At 39.8% G+C, this 21,547-nt stretch overlaps 1 protein-coding gene across 3 annotated transcripts in view; it reads left to right on the top strand.

Annotated features, from left to right (window-relative positions):
* The window catches only part of ubr2 (ubiquitin protein ligase E3 component n-recognin 2), a 140,641-nt gene that overhangs the window by 56,381 nt on the left and 62,713 nt on the right, over positions 1–21,547 (top strand). For all 3 annotated transcript variants that reach the window (XM_043695713.2, XM_043695712.2, XM_087991297.1), the window contains 3 exons: positions 7,840–8,023; positions 13,344–13,405; positions 18,143–18,253. In XM_043695713.2, the coding sequence (XP_043551648.2) occupies positions 7,840–8,023; positions 13,344–13,405; positions 18,143–18,253 (357 nt within the window). The remainder of the gene's footprint in view (positions 1–7,839; positions 8,024–13,343; positions 13,406–18,142; positions 18,254–21,547) is intronic.

The following is a 21,547-nucleotide window of genomic DNA, read 5'->3' as shown; positions in this document are numbered from 1 at the left end:
CCATTCTTACCAATTGAATATTTTACATGCAAAGCCTATTAAGGGCAATGCAAGCCATCAAAGGTGACAGAGGTCGGGATAGGAAGAGAAGGAGCAGGCTAAATAAATTCAAAGAACCCAGTTGTTAAATACAAGATCCAGTGAGCATAGTTTGCTCCCCACCAATTCTGGAACTATTCTCATTTATACTTAAAGGGATCTCATTTCTAACGATGACCTGTAAGGCATGAACTGGGTAAGATGCCAGGTTAGTATTAAGCTTATGTACTGTGTCCAGTTCTGATCTTCCTGTTATCGGAAGGATATTATTAAGCTGGAAAGGGTTCAGAAGAGATTTACCTGGATGTTGCCAGGAATACAGAGTTTGAATTATAAGGAGAGGCTGGCTAGGCTGAGACCTTTTTTCACAAGAGCGTTGAAGGTTGAGAGGAGACTTTATAGAGGTTTATATAATAATGAGGAGGATGAATAAGGTGAATGACCAGTTTAGTTTGGGATTATGGTAAGCATTAACTGGTTGGACTGAAGGGTCTGTTTTTGTGCTGTATGATTCTGACTCTGAGTTTGACTCCCCAAACTGTCCAACTTAAATGGGTTCTTATGGAAGGTTCTTGATGCAGAGATATTGCCCATCAGAAACTTCAATTTCCTCGAAACTTCACACCGAGCCAACTGTATCAGGGGTCCACTTGGTCCCAACACGCAGCTTCAGTCTGTGTTGCTACAATAATTCTGATCATCGCAATACCTATGCCAGTTATTTCAACTGGATTAAACTTTTAGTTGGTACGGCAGTGTGACAGTTGACTACTTTGTTTAGTGATATAGTTCTCTGATAGGATTCATTTTTGTAGATAATTTGGTTGAAAGTGCACTGTAAAGACAAACTAATCTGATAACCTTTATTCAGGCAACTTGTGTATACAGGAAAGTATTTCCATCTGAAGCAATTTATGTAGTTGGATGAATTTCATTTCCCAAAATTAAACTTCTGCATTGTATATTTCTGTCAGAAAGTTATCTTGTTCAAATACACACCTAAATATTTCAAATTGAGATGACTTTGTCAGATTTTTATTGTGATTACTGCACTGATTATTTATCGTTGCAACGCTAACAGAAGCTTTCAATTTCTAATCTCCTAAGTTACACTGAAAAACTGAAGATTGTGAATGTTGGAAATCAGAAAAAAAAACAAAATGCTGCAAAAACTCAGCAGGTCTGGCAGCATCTGTGGAGAGAAAGCAGAGTTAGTGTGTCAGGACCAGTGACCCCCCTTCAGAACCTAGGGAAGTTGCATTTAACTAATGAGTTTTTTTTTTGATGAAGTAATCATGTTCTGAAGAAGAGTCAATGGATCTGGAATGTTAATTCTGCTTACTCTCCTCAGATTCTCCTATACCTGCTGAGTTTTTGCCAGCAATTTCTGTTTTTGTTTCTTAAATTACACTGTGATTTGAAGTGAACTAACAATTGCTTAGTAGTCTTAGAATTGCTTTGAAATTATACCCTGCAAAAAAACTATTTGGTCCAGACAATCTACATCCATATTATTTGTAATATTAATCAGTTGTGCCTGCCTGGTTCCAACATCTGATTTTTCCTTCTCCTTTTATATTTACTTTATCTGAACCTATTGTTAAATGCAAATGTAGTCATTGCTTCACTTAAAATTAAATGGCATCACAATCCTCTGTACAAACATTTCTGCTGCCCACCATCCTAAATCTTGCATTTGATCTTGTATCTGTGCCCCTCATTCTAGATCTCCAAATCTTGAGAAACAGAGCTTACAGCACTCTTTGTGGTATTTTCACAAGACTTAAGTAGAAAGTGCAATAAGAGCATTACTTTTAGATGAAACAAATTTCATTTGTTGTTGTTCACAGTAGTTTTTATCCCTGCCTGTCTATAGATAACAACGAAATCTTGAAATTGACTGATACTTTACCCCTTCAAATCTGTATCAAAACCAAATGAATTCTTCTGTGAAAATCCTTCTGTTTTTCTGCATTCTTCCATTCACTAGTTTTAGTTCTGCTCATCCAACGGTAACCAATGGAACTTTGAATTTTACCAAGTGAGAATGGAAACACTGGATTCTGCTCCAGAAGTAGAAGTTTTGGTAATTTAGGATATAGAATTATAGATTCATACACCAAGATAATTCAGAAATTAAATTGTCAAAAAGTGTTTACAAAGTAAAGTAGATAGTGGGCAAAAAATTGACAGGTGGTCTGCAATGTGGCAAAATGTTATCTCATCTCTGGCTGGAAGAATGAATGTCAACACGTTATTTTCACAACTGTGGTATGGAAGGATATCATTGTCTTCATTCAGCAATCAAAGAAAAAGTAATTCTTTCATGGTTTGGCTATCATTTAGTACTTAACCTTCTCATGAGCAATTCAGGATGTGGTGAAATACATTCTTGAATCAGTGAAGTCCAGGTACGCTTTCAGTGCTGTTATAAGACCATAAGACAAAGGAGTGGAAGTAAGGCCATTTGGCCCATCGAGTCCACTCTGTCATTCAATCATGGCTGATGGGCATTTCAACTCCACTTACCCGCATTCTCCCCGTAGCCCTTAATTCCTTGTGACATCAAGAATTTATCAATCTCTGCCTTGAAGACGTTTAGCGTCCTGGCCTTCACTGCACTCTGCGGCAATGAATTCCACAGGCCCACCACTCTCTGGCTGAAGAAATGTCTCCGCATTTCTGTTCTGAATTGACCCCCTCTAATTCTAAGGCTGTGCCCATGGGTCCTAGTCTCCCCACCTAACGGAAACAATTTCTTAGTGTCCACCCTTTCCAAGCCATGTATTATCTTGTCTATTAGATCTCCCCTTAACCTTCTAAACTCCAATGTGTACAATCCCAGGATTCTTAGCCGTTCCTCGTATGTTAGACCTACCATTCCAGGGATCATCCGTGTGAATCTCCGCTGGGCACGCTCCAGTGCCAGTATGTCCCTCCTGAGGTGTGGGGCCCAAAACTGGACACAGTACTCCAAATGGGGCCTAACCAGAGCTTTATAAAGTCTCAGTAGCACAACAGTGCTTTTATATTCCAACCCTCTTGAGATAAATGACAACATTGCATTCGCTTTCTTAATCACGGATTCAACCTGCATGCATACCTTTAGATAATTGCGACTAGCACTCCCAGATCCCTTTGTACTTTGGCTTTATGAATTTTCTTACTGTTTAGAAAGTAGTCCATGCTTGTATTCTTTTTTCCAAAGTTCAAGACCTCGCATTTGCTCACATTGAACTTCATCTGCCATTTCCTGGACCACTCTCCCAAACTGTCTAGATACTTCTGCAGCCTCCCCATTTCCTCAGTACTACCTGCCTGTCCACCTAACTTTGTATCATCGGCAAACTTCGCTAGAATGCCCCCAGTCCCTTCATCCAGATCATTAATATATAATGTGAACAGCTGCGGCCCCAACACTGAACCCTGCGGGACACCGCTTGTCACTGGCTGCCATTCCGAAAAAGAACCTCTTATCCCAACTCTCTGCCTTCTGTCAGACAGCCAATCCTCAATCCATGTTAGTAACTCACCTTGAACACCATGGGCCCTCACCTTGCTCAGCAGCCTCCCGTGTGGCACCTTATCAAAGGCCTTTTGGAAGTCTAGATAGACCACATCCACTGGGTTTCCCTGGTCTAACCTACTTGTCACCTCTTCAAAGAATTCTAACAGGTTTGTCAAGCACAACCTCCCCTTACTAAATCAACGTTGACTTGTTCTAATCCAACCCTGCTCTTCCAAGAATTTAGAAGCCTCATCCTTAATGATGGATTCTAGAATTTTACCAACAACCGAGGTTAGGCTAATTGGCCTATAATTTTCCATCTTTTGTCTTGATCCTTTCTTGAACAAGGGGGCTACAACAGCAGTCTTCCAATCATCCGGGACTTTCCCTGACTCCAGTGACTTTTGAAAGATCTCCACCAACGCCTCCGCTATTTCCTCAGCCACCTCCCTCAGAACTCTAGGATGTAGCCCATCGGGGCCAGGAGATTTGTCAATTTTAAAACCTTTTAGCTTTTCTAGCACTACCTCTTTTGTAATGGCAACCATACTGAACTCAGCCCCCTGATTCCCTTTAATTGTTGGGATATTACTCATGTCTTCCACTGTGAAGACTGATGCAAAGTACTTAAGTTCTCCAGCTATTTCCTTATCTCCCCTCACTAGCCTTCCAGCATCAGTTTGAAGTGGCCCAATGTCTACTTTTGCCTGTCGTTTGTTTCTTATGTATTGAAAGAAACTTTTACTATCATTTCTGTTATTACTGGCTAGCCTACCTTCATATTTGATCCTCTCCTTCCTTATTTCTCTCTTTGTTATCCTCTGTTTTTGTAGCCTTCCCAATGTTCTGATTTCCCAGTGCTTTTGGCCACTTTATAGGATCTCTCTTTTTCTTTGATACATTTCCTGACTTTTTGTCAGCCATGGCTGTCTAATCCCTCCCCGGATAATCTTTTCTTGGTGATGAACCTCTGTACTGTGTCCTCAATTATACCCACAAACCCCTGCCATTTTTGCTCTACTGTCTTCCCTGCTAGGCTCTGCTTCCAGTTGATTTTCGTCAGTTCCTCTCTCATGCCCTCATAATTACCTTTGTTTAACTGTAACACCATTACATCCGATTTTGCCTTCTCTCTTTCAAACTGCAGACTGAACTCTACCATATTATGATCGCTGCTTCCTAAGTGTTCCCTTACTTTAAGATCTTTTATAAAGTCTGGTTCATTACATAGCACTAGGTCCAAAATAGCCTGCTCCCTTGTGGGCTCCATGACAAGTTGTTCCAAAAAGCCATCCTGTAAGCATTCCAAGAATTCCCTTTCTTTGGATCCACTGGCAACATTATTTACCCAGTCCACCTGCATATTGAAGTCCCCCATGATCACCGTGACCTTGCCTTTCTGACATGCCTTTTTTATTTCCCAGTACGTGTTGCGCCTCTGGTCCTGACCACTGTTAGGAGGTCTGTACATAACTCCCATTATGGTTTTTTTGCCTTTGTGGTTCCTCAATTCCACCCACACAGACTCCACATCATCTGACCCTATGTCATTCAGTGCCAGAGATTTTAATTTTGTTCTTAACTAACAAGGCCACCCCGCCCCCTCTGCCCACCTCCCTGTCTTTTCGATAAGTTGTAAATCCTTGGATGCTGAACTGAACCCCTGCAACCATGTCTCTGTGATGCCTACCACATCATAATCATTCACAATGATCTGTGCCGTTAGTTCATCTACTTTTTTACGAATGCTACGAGCATTCGGGTAAAGTGCCTTAATGCTAACATTCTTATCATTAGAGATATTGGAAGTCATAAGATGTCCTAAGTTATCCTTCCTTTTTCTTGCATTCCTAAACTGCCTCAAGGTTAAATCCACCTGCATACATGCTATCCTCCTGCTTATCTTTCCATTTAACTCCATACTGTCGCTTTCACTTTCCCTCCCCCCCCGCCCCCCAACTCAGAAGTTTAAAGTCCTACTGGCCACCCTATTTATCCTCTTCGCTAGAACATTGGTACCAGATCAGTTCAGGTGGAGACCGTCCCAACGGTACAGATCCCCCCGGTTCCAAAACTGATGCCAATGCCCCATGAAATGGAATCCCTCTTTCCCACACCAATCCCTTAGCCACGTGTTTACTTCCCTAATTTTCTTATCCCTATGCCAATTGGCACGTGGCTTGGGCAGTAATCCAGAGATTATGACCCTTGAGGTCCTGAACTTCAATTTCCTTCCTCGTGCTTGATAATCCCCAAACAGGTCCTCCACCCTAGCTTTGCCTATGTTGATAGTCCCAACGTGGTCCACAACAACTGGATCCTCTCCCTCCCGCTCCAATATCCTTTCAAGCTGGTCGGAGATGTCCCGCACCCTGGCACCGGGCAGGCAACACACCATGCGAGACTCCCGATCCGGCTTGCATAGGATACTATCTGTCCCTCTAATTATAGAATCCCCTATAACAACTATTTGTCTTTTTGCTCCCCCCTCTTGAATGGCCTTATGCACCATGGTGCTGTGATCAGCTGCTTTATCCTGTCCAGAGCCCTTTTTCTCATCCATATAGGGAGCAAGAATCTCATACCTGTTGGACAAGGTCAAGGCCTTGCTGATATATATGGTCACTGCTTTCCTTCCCGGCTGCCCCTCCGATCCACGTCACTTCCTCCACTGCTTCCGCTCCTTCTCCGCTGCTGCTCGCACTTAAAATGGCCGTTGGCGTCGAAGGGTGAATATTTATATTCACTGCTTACCTTCCTGGCTACCCCTCTGGTCCCCGTCATTTCCTCCGCTGCTCCCGCTCCTTCTGTGAAAGAAAAAAACACAGCTGCCCGCTACCGGTAATTTTAATAAAACCTGCCTTACCTTATCTGCAGTCTTCCGAGTTCATCCTACCTCCGCTGCTGCTCGCACTTAAAATGAATGAAATTCCAGGATATCATTCCAACAATAGAAAAGACACAGCAATGTGGTTCTAAGTCAGGTAGTATGTGACTTGGAGGGGAACTTGTGGTTGATGGTGCTTCTTTGTATCTGTGTTTTTTTGTAATGAGATTGAAAGGTGTTGTTAAAGGAGCAGTGAGGTACTGTAGTTGATGTTATGTGTTGCTGCCATTGTGCATCTGGAGTTGGGGGGGGAAGTGAATCCTGAAACTCGTGAATGAAGTTGAAACTTTATTGCTGGAACAGCACAGCAGGTCAGGCAGCATCCAGGGAACAGGAGATTCGACGTTTCGGGCACAGGCCCTTCTTCAGGAATTCCTGAAGAAGGGCCTGTGCCCGAAACGTCGAATCTCCTGTTCCCTGGATGCTGCCTGACCTGCTGTGCTGTTCCAGCAATAAAGTTTCAACTTTGATCTCCAGCATCTGCAGACCTCACTTTCTACTCGTGAATGAAGTGCCCATCAACGAGCTGTTAGTTATGGATGGTATCAAACATCTTGCAAGTTAAGATGCTGAGGGGTTTTGTTAGTGTGGATATTGGGAAGATATTTTCTCTTGTGGAGGAGCCTGGATAATAAACCTAAAGTAAGAGAGATTTTTCAGTTTAGAGATTTGTCAATCTGTAGAATTTTCTTCCCCAGAGATTAATGGAGGCTATGGCTTTGAACTTATTCCAGACTCAGCAAAATAGATTTTGCTAGTAAAGAGAGTCAAAGAATACAGAGGGTAGACAAGAAGGTAGAGTTGAAATTATAATCAGAGCAGTCCTGATCTTCTCAAATAACAAGCAGTCTTGAAAGTGTCAAAAGATCTTCTCTTGCTTCTGAATCATTACTTCCTTTATGAAACTACTTAGTATTGTTTCATGGATGTGAGCCCTCACAATGTTGGTTCCCTAACTCCAATAGTACATTTCCACTGAAATATATCCTCCAAAAATTGTCAGTACATTTCGTAGGAAAATATTGAAGGAAGCAATTGTTATCATAAGCAAATAAACTTGATTCTGATATGATAAGATATGGGACGAAAGATATCTGAAGAAGTTGCCATGTGTAAAAGATTGTTCACGCTTTTCTAAAACTGATGTGAAGGACATTTTCTCGGTATTTTGATTGCAGCTTCAATTCTGTTCACTGCTAGCCAAATCTGATTTTCCAAGTTTTTCTTCCTCCTCACATCTGAAGTTAATGTTTGTAACGTGTTTAATTCTTGCTGAACTCCCCTTACAGGCTCTGCTTGTAATACTATTTATATAAAATTGAAAACTTTACAGTTCATTTGATCAATGTATCCATGTTTAATATTTAACTAAGTCTAATTTTGTTTTATTTTCTTTTTATTCTAGGAAAATGTTCTAATTGAAGCCTACAGGAAGTGTTTGATTGTTTTATTACAGTGTCATAATGGGCTATGTGATGGTGAGCAGCCTATCATTTTGAGTATGTGTGGGCATACACTGGAAAGTGTACAGTACCGTGTATCCCAGCATCAAGTCAGCATCCATTTGCCAGTTTCACGCTTGTTTTCAGGTAATTATGTGTATAATTTTAATGAACTTAAAATTGAAAATTTAAAACATGCTAGAAGCATTCAGTAGTCATGCAGTATCTGTGGACAGTGAAGAGTTTACTTTTCAAGATAATATTTCTGTGAAAAGTATATATTTTTCGAATATAATTGTAAGATCTAAGTCTATGTGAGACCTTATTTAATTGCTCAGTTACTGATCCAGCAAATATGAATTCTCTACCCTGTTAGAAAGTGAACTTTCTTGAAGCTTGCCAATTTTCATTTGAGCAGAGTTAGTTCATTCACCACTGGTGGTCCAGTTGCAAGGTGTTTGATCAATTTGATAAATGGCACAGAAGCAGTTGGGTGAAGAAAACCATCCACATGTAGAAAGTAGTCAAGTCAAAGTTCACCTGTCAAAAAGTATTTTGTTTCAGTGCAAGACAGGAAGCCATGATTAGAGTGTGTATGACCGGGCATAGAAAGATGATCAGTTTTAACATGGATGTAGGTCGTCTTCGTGGTGTTTCAGTGACCTGAATGGAACCCTATCTCCAAATATCACCCTGATACAGTCTTAAGACTGGTTCAGCTTTAAGTTCTCAGAAAATGAGAGGTACTTGTCATCTTGTTCCCATCATCTTCCTGCTGTTGGAGATGTAGTGTGGTGTTACTGATTTAGTTAAACGTTTGATCAGTTGTGACTGATAATACAAATGCCCTTCAAGGTTAAGAGCAGCTGTCTGAAAATTCCTTTAATTGAGATGATCATTATATAGTCAGGAAGTGTGACGCTGGAAAAGCACAGCCAGTCAGGCAGCATTCGAGGAGCAGGAGAGTCAACGTTTTGAGCATAAACTCTTCTTCAACGCGACTCTCCTGCTCCTCTGCTGCTACCTAATGGGCAGTGCTTTTCCAGCACTGCACTTTTTGACTCCGATCTCCAGCATCTGCAATCCTCATTTTCTCCTAGATAATTATTATATAGCACAGGTTAATATTTTGCCAACTTTAGCTGTCATATGGTTTAGATAATGCAGCTGAAAATGTTCATTTTGAGTCACATTATTTAAGGTGCTCTTGTGCAATTGCATGTGGCTCTGGAGGATTAGCATGGTCTATTTATATAGGTCCTTTAGTGATGCGCAGCACCCGGAAAACACTTAACAAGAGTATTATCAAGTGAAACATTTTGACTTTGAATCACAATAGGAGGTGGACCAAACTTGGTCAAAGGGATAAGTTTATAATAGGACTTTGAAAAAGTAGGAAGAGTATAAATTTGAAAATGTTCTTCGAGTGAAACCAAGAGCTTAGGGCCAAGGCAGCTGAAAGCACAGATGCCAGTGAAAAACTTGTTTAGAATCAGGAATATGCAGAAGGCCAAAAGGAGCAGAGTGCTTAGATCTTCAAGGCACGTCAGACTGCAGGAAATGTTGAGGAGAAGCAGAAGCAAATAGGCATTCTAAAACAAAGATGAAAATTGAGGCTTTGATGGATAGGGAGCCAGTGTAATACAGCAAGTACAAGAATAACGAGTGAACTTGACTATGTGTGTGTTTGTTTGTGTGTGTTTGTTTGTGTGTGTTTGTTTGTGTGTGCGTGTTTGTTTGTTTGTGTGTGCGTGTTTGTTTGTTTGTGTGTGCGTGTTATGTTTGTTCAAATATGGGCAGCAAATTTTGGATGACCACAAATTTATGGAAGGTTAAAGATGAGTGACTAGCCAGAAGAGTATTGAAATAGTTAAACCTGGAGACAAAAACAAAGCCTATGCATTTCAGCAACTGGTGAGCTCTGACAGGTTTGAAGTCAGGTCATATAATTAACTTGGATGTAGATAGTATTAGTGCTGGAGGGTGTATGTGGTTGGAAACTCACCTCTGCAATCTTCCAGTTGTGTTTTGTATGAGCAATTTAATTTGGCTTCAAACGATTGCTATGATGGACACAAAGGACAAGACTGGAATTAATGATGGGGACCAAAGATCATGGGTGGAGTCGTCTTGAGTTTTAATCAGAGGACATGTCTGTTTATCTAGTATTAGATATAAGATGAGCTTTATGAAAATCCGAGTTCAGTTTAAGGGCCCAGAGAGGTGGTGATGAGAGAGAATTGGTGGCACTTCATATGTTTTCAATTTATGTTTCTGAGGGGAGTAGTTAAGACAATGAAGGCAGTCATGAATAGACTCTTGGGGGATCAGCAGAGCTCTTAGTGCATGGATTTGAAATAAAAACTTTGCAAATGGTTCTCTAGCTTCCTCTGAATAGCTAAGAATGGAACTAAATGGGTGTTTCTCCTGACTTGGACTGTTATTAAACTTGCTTCTTTTCTACAGTACAGTTCTTAGAATCCATATCTGCATCAAAGCTATAATGTTTGTGGCTACGTAGGTGACTAGTTGTTGTGAAGCTCAAATTGAGCAACAGTCTGTACCCGTATTGCTATTGTTGTGTTCTTCAAGGACATTGTTCATTACTCCTTTCATCACTTAAAATTATGCGTGTTGTGTATGTCCATTTAATTGTTTTTTAAGCTGAAAGATAACTTGATTAATTTCAGCTGACAAGATTTGAGTTGCAGCACCAGTGCTTTACAGACATTGGTTATGGGCCTTGTAGCTTGATTTGTGATGAGTATTGTCGTTCTTTAAAAGACTTTTTTTCGAAAATGTTTTGTTTTAATTGAAGATGTTGTGGAGAAAATATAGAGAATCACCAGGAGACGCAGAGAGTTCCTCAAGAAGTAGGCCTTTTATTTGCAGACAAAAACCGTGACACTGAGAAAACAGATTCTCAAATGCCCCCGAACCTCTGAGTCAGTGGATTTTAATATTTTTTTTATCATGTTTCTGTTAGCTTATCAGCATGTCCAACTATATTAGTCAAAGTACCTAACTCCAGCTACACAATAAACCAATGATGTTAGTTCCCATTATCTCTTTAGTTGTGCATTCTACTTAATGTTATTCTAATGTCACAGTTAGATATTTAGTGCTAACTCTTGCAATGATGGTCTTTCATTCCAGACGCTACTTAATATTTTCCTAATGTCATGATTAGATATTTATTATCAGCTCTGCTACAGTGATCGTCCATTCCAGACGAACCTGTCATGATAGATATTTAGCTATTCCATCTATTACAATAGTCTCCTGTCTCAAGATGACTGTACTAACTACTAATTAGATATTTTAATGTCATGTGCCAAATATTTATGGTCCCAATCCTGTCATAATAACACTTAACCGAGAAACTTGCTTTATTACTTGTGTTATCTCATCTCACCATAGTAACCTTTCAGCCTTAACCTTACTCTGCTAATTGGTGTAAGAACATTCCACTACGGTTATCCCATCTTGCCTTCCACAAACCACAGATTGCCAGTAGCCTTCATGCTTTAACCATTCCCATGCTTTCATGTTCTTTATTTTCCATAAAGATTGGTGCTTTTTTTCTTCATCAGACATTAGATCATTTTGTACATGCGAGCAAGAATATTTTGGTATTCTGCTTATGAGCTCTTGATTAACAAAACTAGTGAATATCCATTTTAATTAAATCCACTTTTGCCAGTTTTGTCTACTATTTGTATTAATTCAAAACATTGCTAGAACTAATCAAGTTGGTCAGGCAGCATCTGTGGAGGTGTTTCATGAGTTCTGATGCAAGATTACAGATCTCAAATGTTTACTCTGTTTTCCTCTTCATGGATCCTAGCTGATATGCCAACTATTTACAGCATTTTCTGTTTTTTCCTTCAGGTTTCCATCATCTGCAGTAATATTTCCTAGAAAAAAGAAAATTAATCTAATTCTGTAGTGCACAGCGCCTTTTTCTTTTCAAAGATAAGATGTCACGTCACGTGAAAGGCTATTGTAGAAAATAAAACCCATGGTGTAGGGCGTAACATACTAACATGAATGGAAGATTGATTGCCTGGCTCAAAACAGAATATATGTTAATCGGTCTTTATCACATTGGCAGGACATGATGAATGGAGTCCTGCTTGTCGACATTGGCAAAGAGGTGGAAGCATGATGTGCTGAGTTGGGGGACTATAAGGGAAAATCTCCTGACTTGGACTGATAGGATCAGTTGTAGTTTGGGAAGTAATGACTTGATGATCAGTCGTAGGGAGAGTTTGGAGGAGTTTTTAGGGTTAACATGAAGCTGTTGCAAGGTGAAACTCTGTTTATCAGATGTTAACAGTGCCAATCTTTATAGGCAGGTTTAATCACTTAGAAAATTGATTATATGTCAAATCCTAGAACAAATAAGAATTACAGAACAGGAACAGGCCCTTCGGCCCTCCAAGCCTGCGCCGATCCAGATCCTGTATCTAAACCTGCCGCCTACTTGCTAAGGATCTGTATCCCTATGCTCCCTGCCCATTCATGTATCTGTCTAGAAATGTCTTAAATGATGCTACCGTGTCTGCCTCTGCCACCACCGCTGGCAATGCATTCCAGGCATCAACCACCCTCTGCATAAAGAACTTTTTATATATATATTTCCCTTAAACTTTTCCCCTCTCACCTTGAAATCGTGACCCGAGTTATTGAGTAGCCCGTGGGGTGGGGGTGGGGGTGGGGGGCTTCTTGGTATCCACCCTGTCTATACGTCTCATGATTTGTATGCCTGCAATCAGGTCCCTCCTCAACTTCCATCTTTCTAATGAAAATAAACCTGATTTAGTCAACCTGTCTTCATAGCTAATGCCTTGCATACCAGGTAACATCCTGGTGAACCTCCTCTGTACCCTTCCAAAGCATCCACATCCTTTTAGTAATGTGGCAGCCAGAACTGTATGCATTATTCCAAACGTGGCCAAATCAAAATCATAGAAAGCTGGAACATGACCTGCCAACACTTGTACTCAATTCCCCGTCCATTGAAGGAAGGCATGCCATATGCCTCCTTGACCACTCTATTGACCTGGCTTGCCATCATCTGGGTACAATGGACCTGAACACCCCGATCTCTCTGTACATCAATTTTCCCCAGGGCATGTCCATTTAACGTATAGTTCGTTCTCGAATTGGATCTTCCAAAATGCATCATCTGCACAAAATAAAATGGTTTCTTCTATTTTGATGCAAAGAATTTGCCATAGCAAATTGTAGATGTTTTTTGTGACATGGGTAACAAGGGTTCTGTGATATTTGTGATAGTGTCATTTATTGCAAAATAGTTACGATATTTCAAAACTGGAATAATATTTTAAAAACACTTGATGAATCATGAATCACTTCATTTAATTTCAAATAAAGCTAAACTCTCAAAGATAACTGTGGATGAAGAAGAGTAACATATGATTATTTCACTTTTTCATCTCAGGTCTGCATGTGCTTTTAAGCAAAACTGAAGTGGCTTACAAGTTTCCAGAGCTATTGCCCCTTGTGAGTATAATGCACATTTGATATTTACCAATTATCAAACTGTTTTTCAATTGGTGGGGATAGAAACCCATCAAAACCAATTCTAAACCTGAAACGTGATTCAACCATAAAATGTTTACAGCATAGAAGAAGGTCAAATGACCATTCATATCTGTACTCACTCGCTGAGGAGCAATTCAGCTAGTGCCACTCCTGCCTTTTCCCTGTTTTCCTCTGCATTCTTCTTCTTCGGATAACTCACTTGACTGCCATAACTGAGTATGTCTTTGTCACAGCGTCTGCAGCGCATTCCAGATTCCTAACTACACTGTGAAAAAGGACTTGGCTTGCTTCCGCCATTGCTTCTTCATTAACCTCTGCCATCTGATTTTTGATCCTTCCACCAATGGGAGAAGTTGTCCCTATTTTCTCTGTCCAAACCCCTTGTGATTTTGAGTACATTTAACCAATCACCTTTTGGCCAAGGAAAACAGTCCCAAGTTTTCTACTTTATCCATGTGACAAAGATTCCTCATCCTTGGAATTATTCTCTCAAATCTTTTCTGCACTTCCTTACATGTGTCCAGAACTGGATGCAATATTCCACTTAAGGCCATATCAGTATTTTCTGCTGACTTAATATAAATTCCTTGTTTTTTAAAATTGTTCCCCTCTCAGTAAAGCTCAGAATTCCGTTATTATTTCCTTCTTGGAACTTGCCATGCCTCCCTCAATGATGTATACATAAATGCATTTAGCTACTTCTGCTCTTGTATTTCTTTTCAGTGTTGTACTCTTTATTTTATATTGTGTCTCTGTTCTTCTGAGCAAAATGATTCATTTAACACCTCTCTGATTTAAATTTCATCCTCCAATCCCCTGCTAATTTTATTAACTTGTCCTTTTTGAGTTGTACACTAACATTCTCACTTGCAAGTTTAGTATTGTCTGCAAGTTGTGAAATATGCCTTGTACTGCCATCTCTAGTTCATGAATATATATTAAGAAGAGCAGTGTTCCTTACACCAGCTGTCCAGGAACTCCACTACACTGGTCCAAAAAATCTACCTTTCACTTGTCCTTTAGGGAAGGAGATCTGTGCTCTTTACCTGGTCTGGCTGAGATGTGACACTATGGGGAAAACATTTCTTTGTGTCCTCTGAAATGGCCAAGCAAGTCATTTAGTTCTACCAAACAGTTAGAAAGTGGACCACCCAGCTTTGAATTAGGCACCAGAAACAAATCAATAGATAACCGGCCCAATCACCCTTGAAAAGTCCTTGTCAATGTTTTGGGGCTTTTGCCAAAATTGAGAGAACTGTTCAATGAACAAGCCGCAACTTAACATCGTGAATCGTATGCCATAGTGAGTCATTCAGTCGTTCCTTACAGAGGCAGGACAGATCCACCAGATTCGGTGACATGGTGATGCACAGTTAGTGAGTAATTGCCCTAAGATTTTAATAGTAAATAATTGGCTCCAGACCCCATGAAGTCTTGTCATCAAGTCAAACATGGATGAGGAAACCTGTTGAGTACCACCTACTGCATCTCTTGCTGATGAATCCATACATGTTGAACAATTTGGGCAATGTATATGACGAGAATAAAATGTACTTTCTGTCGGGGACTTAAATGGTAATCACTGAAATTGGCTCAGATTTTTCCCTCTAAGTTGTTCCCTTGCCACGTGCCACAAATCCAGTTTAACAACTTTTTCCTTTTGAACATGGCCAACATAGTCAGGAATGGTGGAACCAAGCAACTCTTGGTGATGGATATTGAAGTCTCCCTCTCAAAGTGCATTCAGTGCCATTCCCACCCTCAGTACTTCTTGCAACTGTTGTTTAATATGGAAGAGTATGGATTCATCAGGTTGGGAAGTGATTTGGGCTGGCGGTGGTAATCAGCACAAGGCTCCCTGTTTCTTGTTTGAGCTGATGCCATGAGACTGCATGGGCTCCAGAGTCAATGCTGAAGACACCGAGGGCAACTCCCTGCTTGTGTTATTACCCCTGTTGAGTTTATTGTGTTGGTGGGACAAGGCAAGACAAAGCCAGGGATGGTGATGATGATATTTATTACAGGTTCATGAGTATGACCTGTCAGCTGTTGCTTGATAGTTGATTCAAGTTTGACACAAACTTCCAAATGTTAGCACAAAGAACTTTTCAGGATCGACAGGCTTGTGTTTGTTATTGCCAATTCCACTGTTTAGACTATTAACAGGTGATCATCCAGTATAATTTCTTTTTTAAAACTTGATAATAGTCTGATATAATTGAGTGGCTTGCTAACCCACTTCAGAAGACATTTAAAGGTCATTTATGTTGCTCTGGCTCAGGTGTCACATGCAGACTGGACCAAGTAAGGCAGCAGATGTTATTTAAAAAAAAATTTGAGTGATCTAGATGGGTTATAACATCCTGCCAATGGTTTCATTGTTAGTATTAGACTAAATTTTAATTCCACTTTTATTATTTGAGGTCATATTTTGCCATTTGCTGTGTGAGATTCAAATTCATCTCCCAAGACCATTAAAGTGGATACAAGGTACTATGGATCCTGGCGATCTGTCATAATAAGAAACAGTGATATGATGCTAATATTACTGAATTAATCATCTAGAACCCCAGATGATAGCTGTGTGGAAATGAGTTCGAATTCCACAGTAGCAGATGGTGAACATTGAATGAAGTGACTCATGTTGAACTTGATATGTTAACTGTTTCTTTCTGAATGTTTGTTGCCAAACCTACTGAATTTCTCAAGCATTTTGTTTTTATTCCCTGCAGCAGCATCTTGAGCCTCTGGATTACTTTAGTGATATTACCACTTGTACACCTTGCTCAGCATCAGGATTAAACTGACTGGCCTGTAGTTACAGAATTCATCTTTATACCCTATTTGAACAAGAGTGTAAAACATACTTGGCCAATGGCAGATTGGAAAATTATGACCAGTGCTTCTGTAATTCACATACATGATTAGATTACATTACATGTGGAAACAGGCCCTTCGGCCCAACAAGTCCACACCAACCCGCCGAAGCGCAACCCACCCATACCCCTACATTTACCCCTTAGCTAACACTACGGGCAATTTAGCATGGCCAATTCACCTGAGCTGCACATCTTTGGACTGTGGGAGGAAACCGGAGCACCTGGAGGAAACCCACGCCGACACTGGGAGAACGTGCAAACTCCACACAGTCAGTCGCCTGAGGTGGGAATTGAACCCGGGTCTCTGGCGCTGAGAGGCAGCAGTGCTAACCACTGTGCCACTGTGCCGCCCACAAATACTCCCCTTAATATTCTTAAATGCACCTCATCCAGTCCACGTACCATATCAACTTTTAAATGTTGATGGCTTACCTTGTATCTCCTTGTTGTCAGTGTCTGTACTACCTCCTTTTTCTTCTTGTGCAACCTTTTCTTCCATGGTGAAGACAGTTGCAAAATGCTTATTTCACACTTCAGCCATGCTGCATGTGCACATCCCCTTTTTGGTACCTAATTGGCCTCACACTAATTTATTTATGTAGAGAAGACTTTTTGATTATCTGTGTATTCGGTGGCAGTCTTTTCTCATAATCTCTCTCTGTTTATATTTATTGCTTTTGAATCCCTCTCTGAACCTTCTATACTCAGACCTGCTGTCTATTTCCAGCGTTTGTGACTTGACCTTTTATAAATTGCTTCATGTAATATGATCCTTCTCTGTATGTTTTTACACTGGGTTAAACTAAAGCAGCCGTATAATATTAACACATTCTTTGACTGTAAAGGTATGTTAGTGCTTTTAATTCGTCAGCACCTATGCTGTTTAACTGGATCTTTTCATTTGTTAGTTATTTAAGTATATTTTGTAGAAGCTGGTGGTGTTTGGAAATGAATTGATCATGTTTGGTCCATGCTTTTCTGATGAACGCTGCTTCAGATAATCACTGGGCAATGGTGTTCAGGTGGATGTCAAAAGATTCTCTTGTGAGAGAATCTGAAAAGAGGGATCATTGTTTAAAAGAGATTGCCCATTAAGACCAAGATGAAGAAATATTGTTTATTCTGAGGGCTTTCTTCTAAAGGCCCTGTATGCAAAATCTTTTTAAGGCAGAAGTAACGAGATGCTTAATTACCAAAGAGGTTAAAGATTATCAGGGATATATAGAAATGCAAGTTGAGTTTGAAATCAGATCATCCATGATGGTATTGAATAGAGGTGCAGGCTTGAGAAGCTCAGTGGTCTACTCTTACTTCTTGTGTGTATGTTCATAATTGTTGGGTGGCAATTAGGAGGAGCTACCCTTGCCAAAAGATAATTTCTCTTCCCTAAATCACATGAAGAATTATGGATTTTTCATTTTATGACTCAGCCTCAAAAGATTTTTACTTGAATTTCTTAGAAATATTTGTACTTGTGTTCCAATTTTCTCTGAAAGTGTTCGCTCAGGTCACAGATTGCAGGATGTGAGATGAAAAATTGCAAACTGGCTTGACATCAAAGAGTTCAGATTTTGTAATGCTTTTTAAGTCCGGTACAGCTACCTAGGACATGTTCAAAATCCAAGCTGATTTTCCTGCAGGGGCAGAAAGCTACAAAGCTAGATTCTCTTTTCCATATTGATGCCTTTTTGTAGCTCATTTGTTTTATTTCACTTGAGTCAGTAGAAATTGTAAAGGCTTATTCTTAGTTGTCATTTAATTCTTGACCACTTACTTGTGCTTCAATAGTTGACCTTTTTAAATCAATTGTCCACAGAGTGAACTGAGCCCACCATTGTTAATAGAACATCCACTTCACTGCATGGTGCTCTGTGCACAAGTACACGCTGGAATGTGGCGGAGAAATGGTTTCTCCCTCGTTAATCAGGTAAATTTCAATCATAACATTATTTAGATTGAATTTTGTAACGTAGAATGTTTTACTATCAGAACAAGTAATGATTACAGAGATTTTAGTTACATAAATGTAAATATTTTTCAAGCTTTACACATGGCTGATGTGATAAATAATGTTCTGCAAAATCAGAAATGCACTTAACATATCAGGCTCTCTGTGTAACAACTGCATTTTCTTTTAAATGCTACTCTCCAAGCAGAGATGTTCTGACCAAGATGGTACAGTGTACTCTCTCTGTTTAGTTCAATTACTGTCTGGGATGCAACATCTATTTAATTGTCTTATCTATTTCCTAACATTGACTATTGGATGCGCTTTCCATATTAGAGCAAAATGATCCATTAACCAGACCTTTTCAATAAATACAGACATCCTGATTTACTTTAAAAGAAAAGCTATTCAATGAGGGTTAAAACTGGTCAGCACATGGTTTGTAATCGGAATACACATACTTTCCCTTTCTGTCCTCCACCCAAAAAGACATCAGACACATGTACAACATGTGCACATATCTTGGAGAGAGGGGCGAAAAATGGATTTCTCTCTGCAGAGGTTAATTTGGTAGGGGAGCAATTTTCACCAATAATGATTAATTTCCAAATGCTCAAAAATAAGGACAAGATGCGGAACACTCAGATTGCTGTCAGTGTGGTGCTCTGACAAGCACAGACACATCATTGGACATGCACAGCTGTCTCTGGGGTCTTGGCATATGGGGTTTGCTAAGGAAACATCGTCTCAGGAGGTCTTTCAGCCACTGTTCAAGAAGAAAGTAAGGTTTCACATTGGACTCACAATAAAGGTGTTTCAGAAATAGGAGTGATACGAGCAGGGAGCCTTTCTGTAAACATGTTTTTTTTCACCAATTGGAAAACAAGCAATCTTATAACAAAACACTTTTCAAACAAGACAGCCATAACACCCCAGCAGGTACTTTTGGAGATGTGACTCTCACCAATTTGCTTAAGTCATATATTTTCCTAGAAGTGTTCTTTTCATTGATCCCCTTTATAAAAAAAACATATGTTTCTCCACTGAACTCGAAATAAATCCATTTTTCAATGATCCTTCAAAATTCAAGCCCTCAAGAAAATGAAATCTGAAGCCTTCATAATACAGTTTTTGTTTTAAGGTTGTGAAATTAATTGATGCCCAAAAATACATACATAAGGAGCACAAGTAAGTGTGCAGATATATCAAGCAATTAGGAAAATTAGTGGCATGTTGACGTTTTGTCAAGGGTTTGTAGTACACACCTAAGGAAGTCTGTCACGCTTCTCCAGAGCTTTGGTGAGACCGCACCTGGAATATTGTGTGCAATTTTGTCTCCCTTGAAAGGAAGGACATACTTAAATACTCACTCAGTCGGCCCTCTGGGATGAGCAGTTTGTCTAATGATGAGATTTTGAATACAGTACGTCAGTATTCTGAGAGATGATCTCATTGATAAATTTTAGGTTTTATGGACAAGGGCTAATCATTTAGGACTGAGATGAGAAGAAATTTCTTCAATGAAATGGTTTGGAATCTTTGGAATATTCTACCCCCAGAGCATTGTGGATGTGCCACAGTTGAATACATTTAAGACAGGGATTGACATTTTTGATGTCTCAGGGAATTGAAACTTATTGAAAGCTGATGGCAGTGTACTGTTGAAACCCAAGAGTGGCCACAAATGTATTGAATGACAAATCAGGCATGAACACATTGTGATTAGCCTGCTCCTAGTTCTTACATTCACATGTTCCAGGATTGTTACAGTAATAAACTATTCTTGGATCTTGAAAGTGAAATTTGTCATGAAATCTAATAATTTTTAAATGTTGAATTATCTTTTATCAGCACTTGATAATTATCAGCAAATCCTGTATGATAGTAATACTTGATTGTATTCAATCCTCAAGTTATTCTCCATGCAAATTTTGTAAGTAAAAGCTGGCCACTCTAATTAAACTTGAGTCCATGTGCCATATGTGTTGCATCATCATGTAGCTAAATGAGAGTCTTTTTTTTGAGTTTTTTTGGAAATTCAGTTAAACCGTAATAATTAATATTTGGAAAAGCAGCTAAGAGACTAATCTTTGAGTCATTGAAACTGGAGAGACTTTATAAAGCTCTCGTTAGGCCTCATTTAGAACAATTCTGGACCCCACACCTCAGGAAGGACATAATGGCAATGGAGCATGTCCAGCGGAGATTCACACGGATGATCCCTAGAATGGTAGGCCTAACATACGATGAACGGCTGAGGATTCTGGGATTGTATTCGTTAGAGTATAGAAAGTTGAGGGGAGATCCAATAGAAGCTTGCAAAATAATGCATGGCTTAGAAAGGGTGGATGCTGGGAATTTGTTTCCATTAGGTGTGGAGACGAGGACCCGTGGGCACAGCCTTAGAATTAGAGGGGGTCAATTTAGAATGGAATTTCTTTAGCCAGAGAGTGATGGATCTATAGAATTCATTGCCACAGAGTGCAGTGAAGGGTGGGACGTTAAATGGCTTCAAGGCAGAGATTGGTAATTCCTTGCGAGATCAAGAATTTAAGGGCTACAGGGAGAGTGTGGGTAAGTAGAATTGAAATGCCCATCAGCCATGATTTAAATAGCGGAGTGGACCTGATGTGCCAAATGGCCTTCCAATCCTGTGCCTTATAAAACAAGGTCTAATGCTGAAATAGAATAAATGATAAATCTGTCATACAACAACTGGAAGCTGTAAATGAGGACAAGACCAAGTTGGAAAGGGGATTTAAGAAAGAAATCCACAGTAAACCATTCATTTAATAAAAGATAGTAAATCTTGTTGCTTTTGAAGTTCTGAGAAAAGCAGCTTAGTTGCAGTTTAAAATCATAGAGGGGGGCGGTTAGATATGTTTTCTGCTGCACAGAAGTTGCAGGTCGACCTGTGCTCGAGCAGTGCAAAATTAGAGTTTTTTAACCAAAAGCTAATGGAAGGATCACAGCAGAATATTGTATCTTTGCGATTAGCTGGAACACAAGTGAAATCAGCATGAATTCCAGAGAATGGTAACATACCTTTTGAGTTGCTCCCAAGTTGGGATGAATTTTAAAGATTTCAGTAGATAAAAAAAATCTCCAAGGGTCAGGCTGAGATGGTGTAGAATAGAAAGTGAACTGACTTTGTAGCAAAAAGCCTGTCTTAGCCATTGTGTAAAGATGATGATGCTTTTCCTGTCTAATTATTTTGCATTTCCAATTAAGGTTGATTTTATAGACAGTAGGTGCAGGAGTAGGCCATTCTGC

The sequence above is a fragment of the Chiloscyllium plagiosum genome, unplaced genomic scaffold (assembly GCF_037043375.1).
Source record: "Chiloscyllium plagiosum isolate Xiang-an unplaced genomic scaffold, Cpla_swu_hap1 HiC_scaffold_10, whole genome shotgun sequence".
Taxonomy (NCBI): Eukaryota; Metazoa; Chordata; class Chondrichthyes; order Orectolobiformes; family Hemiscylliidae; genus Chiloscyllium; species Chiloscyllium plagiosum.
Note: the sequence above shows the minus strand (reverse complement) of the source record. Positions and strands in the feature narration are given on the sequence as shown.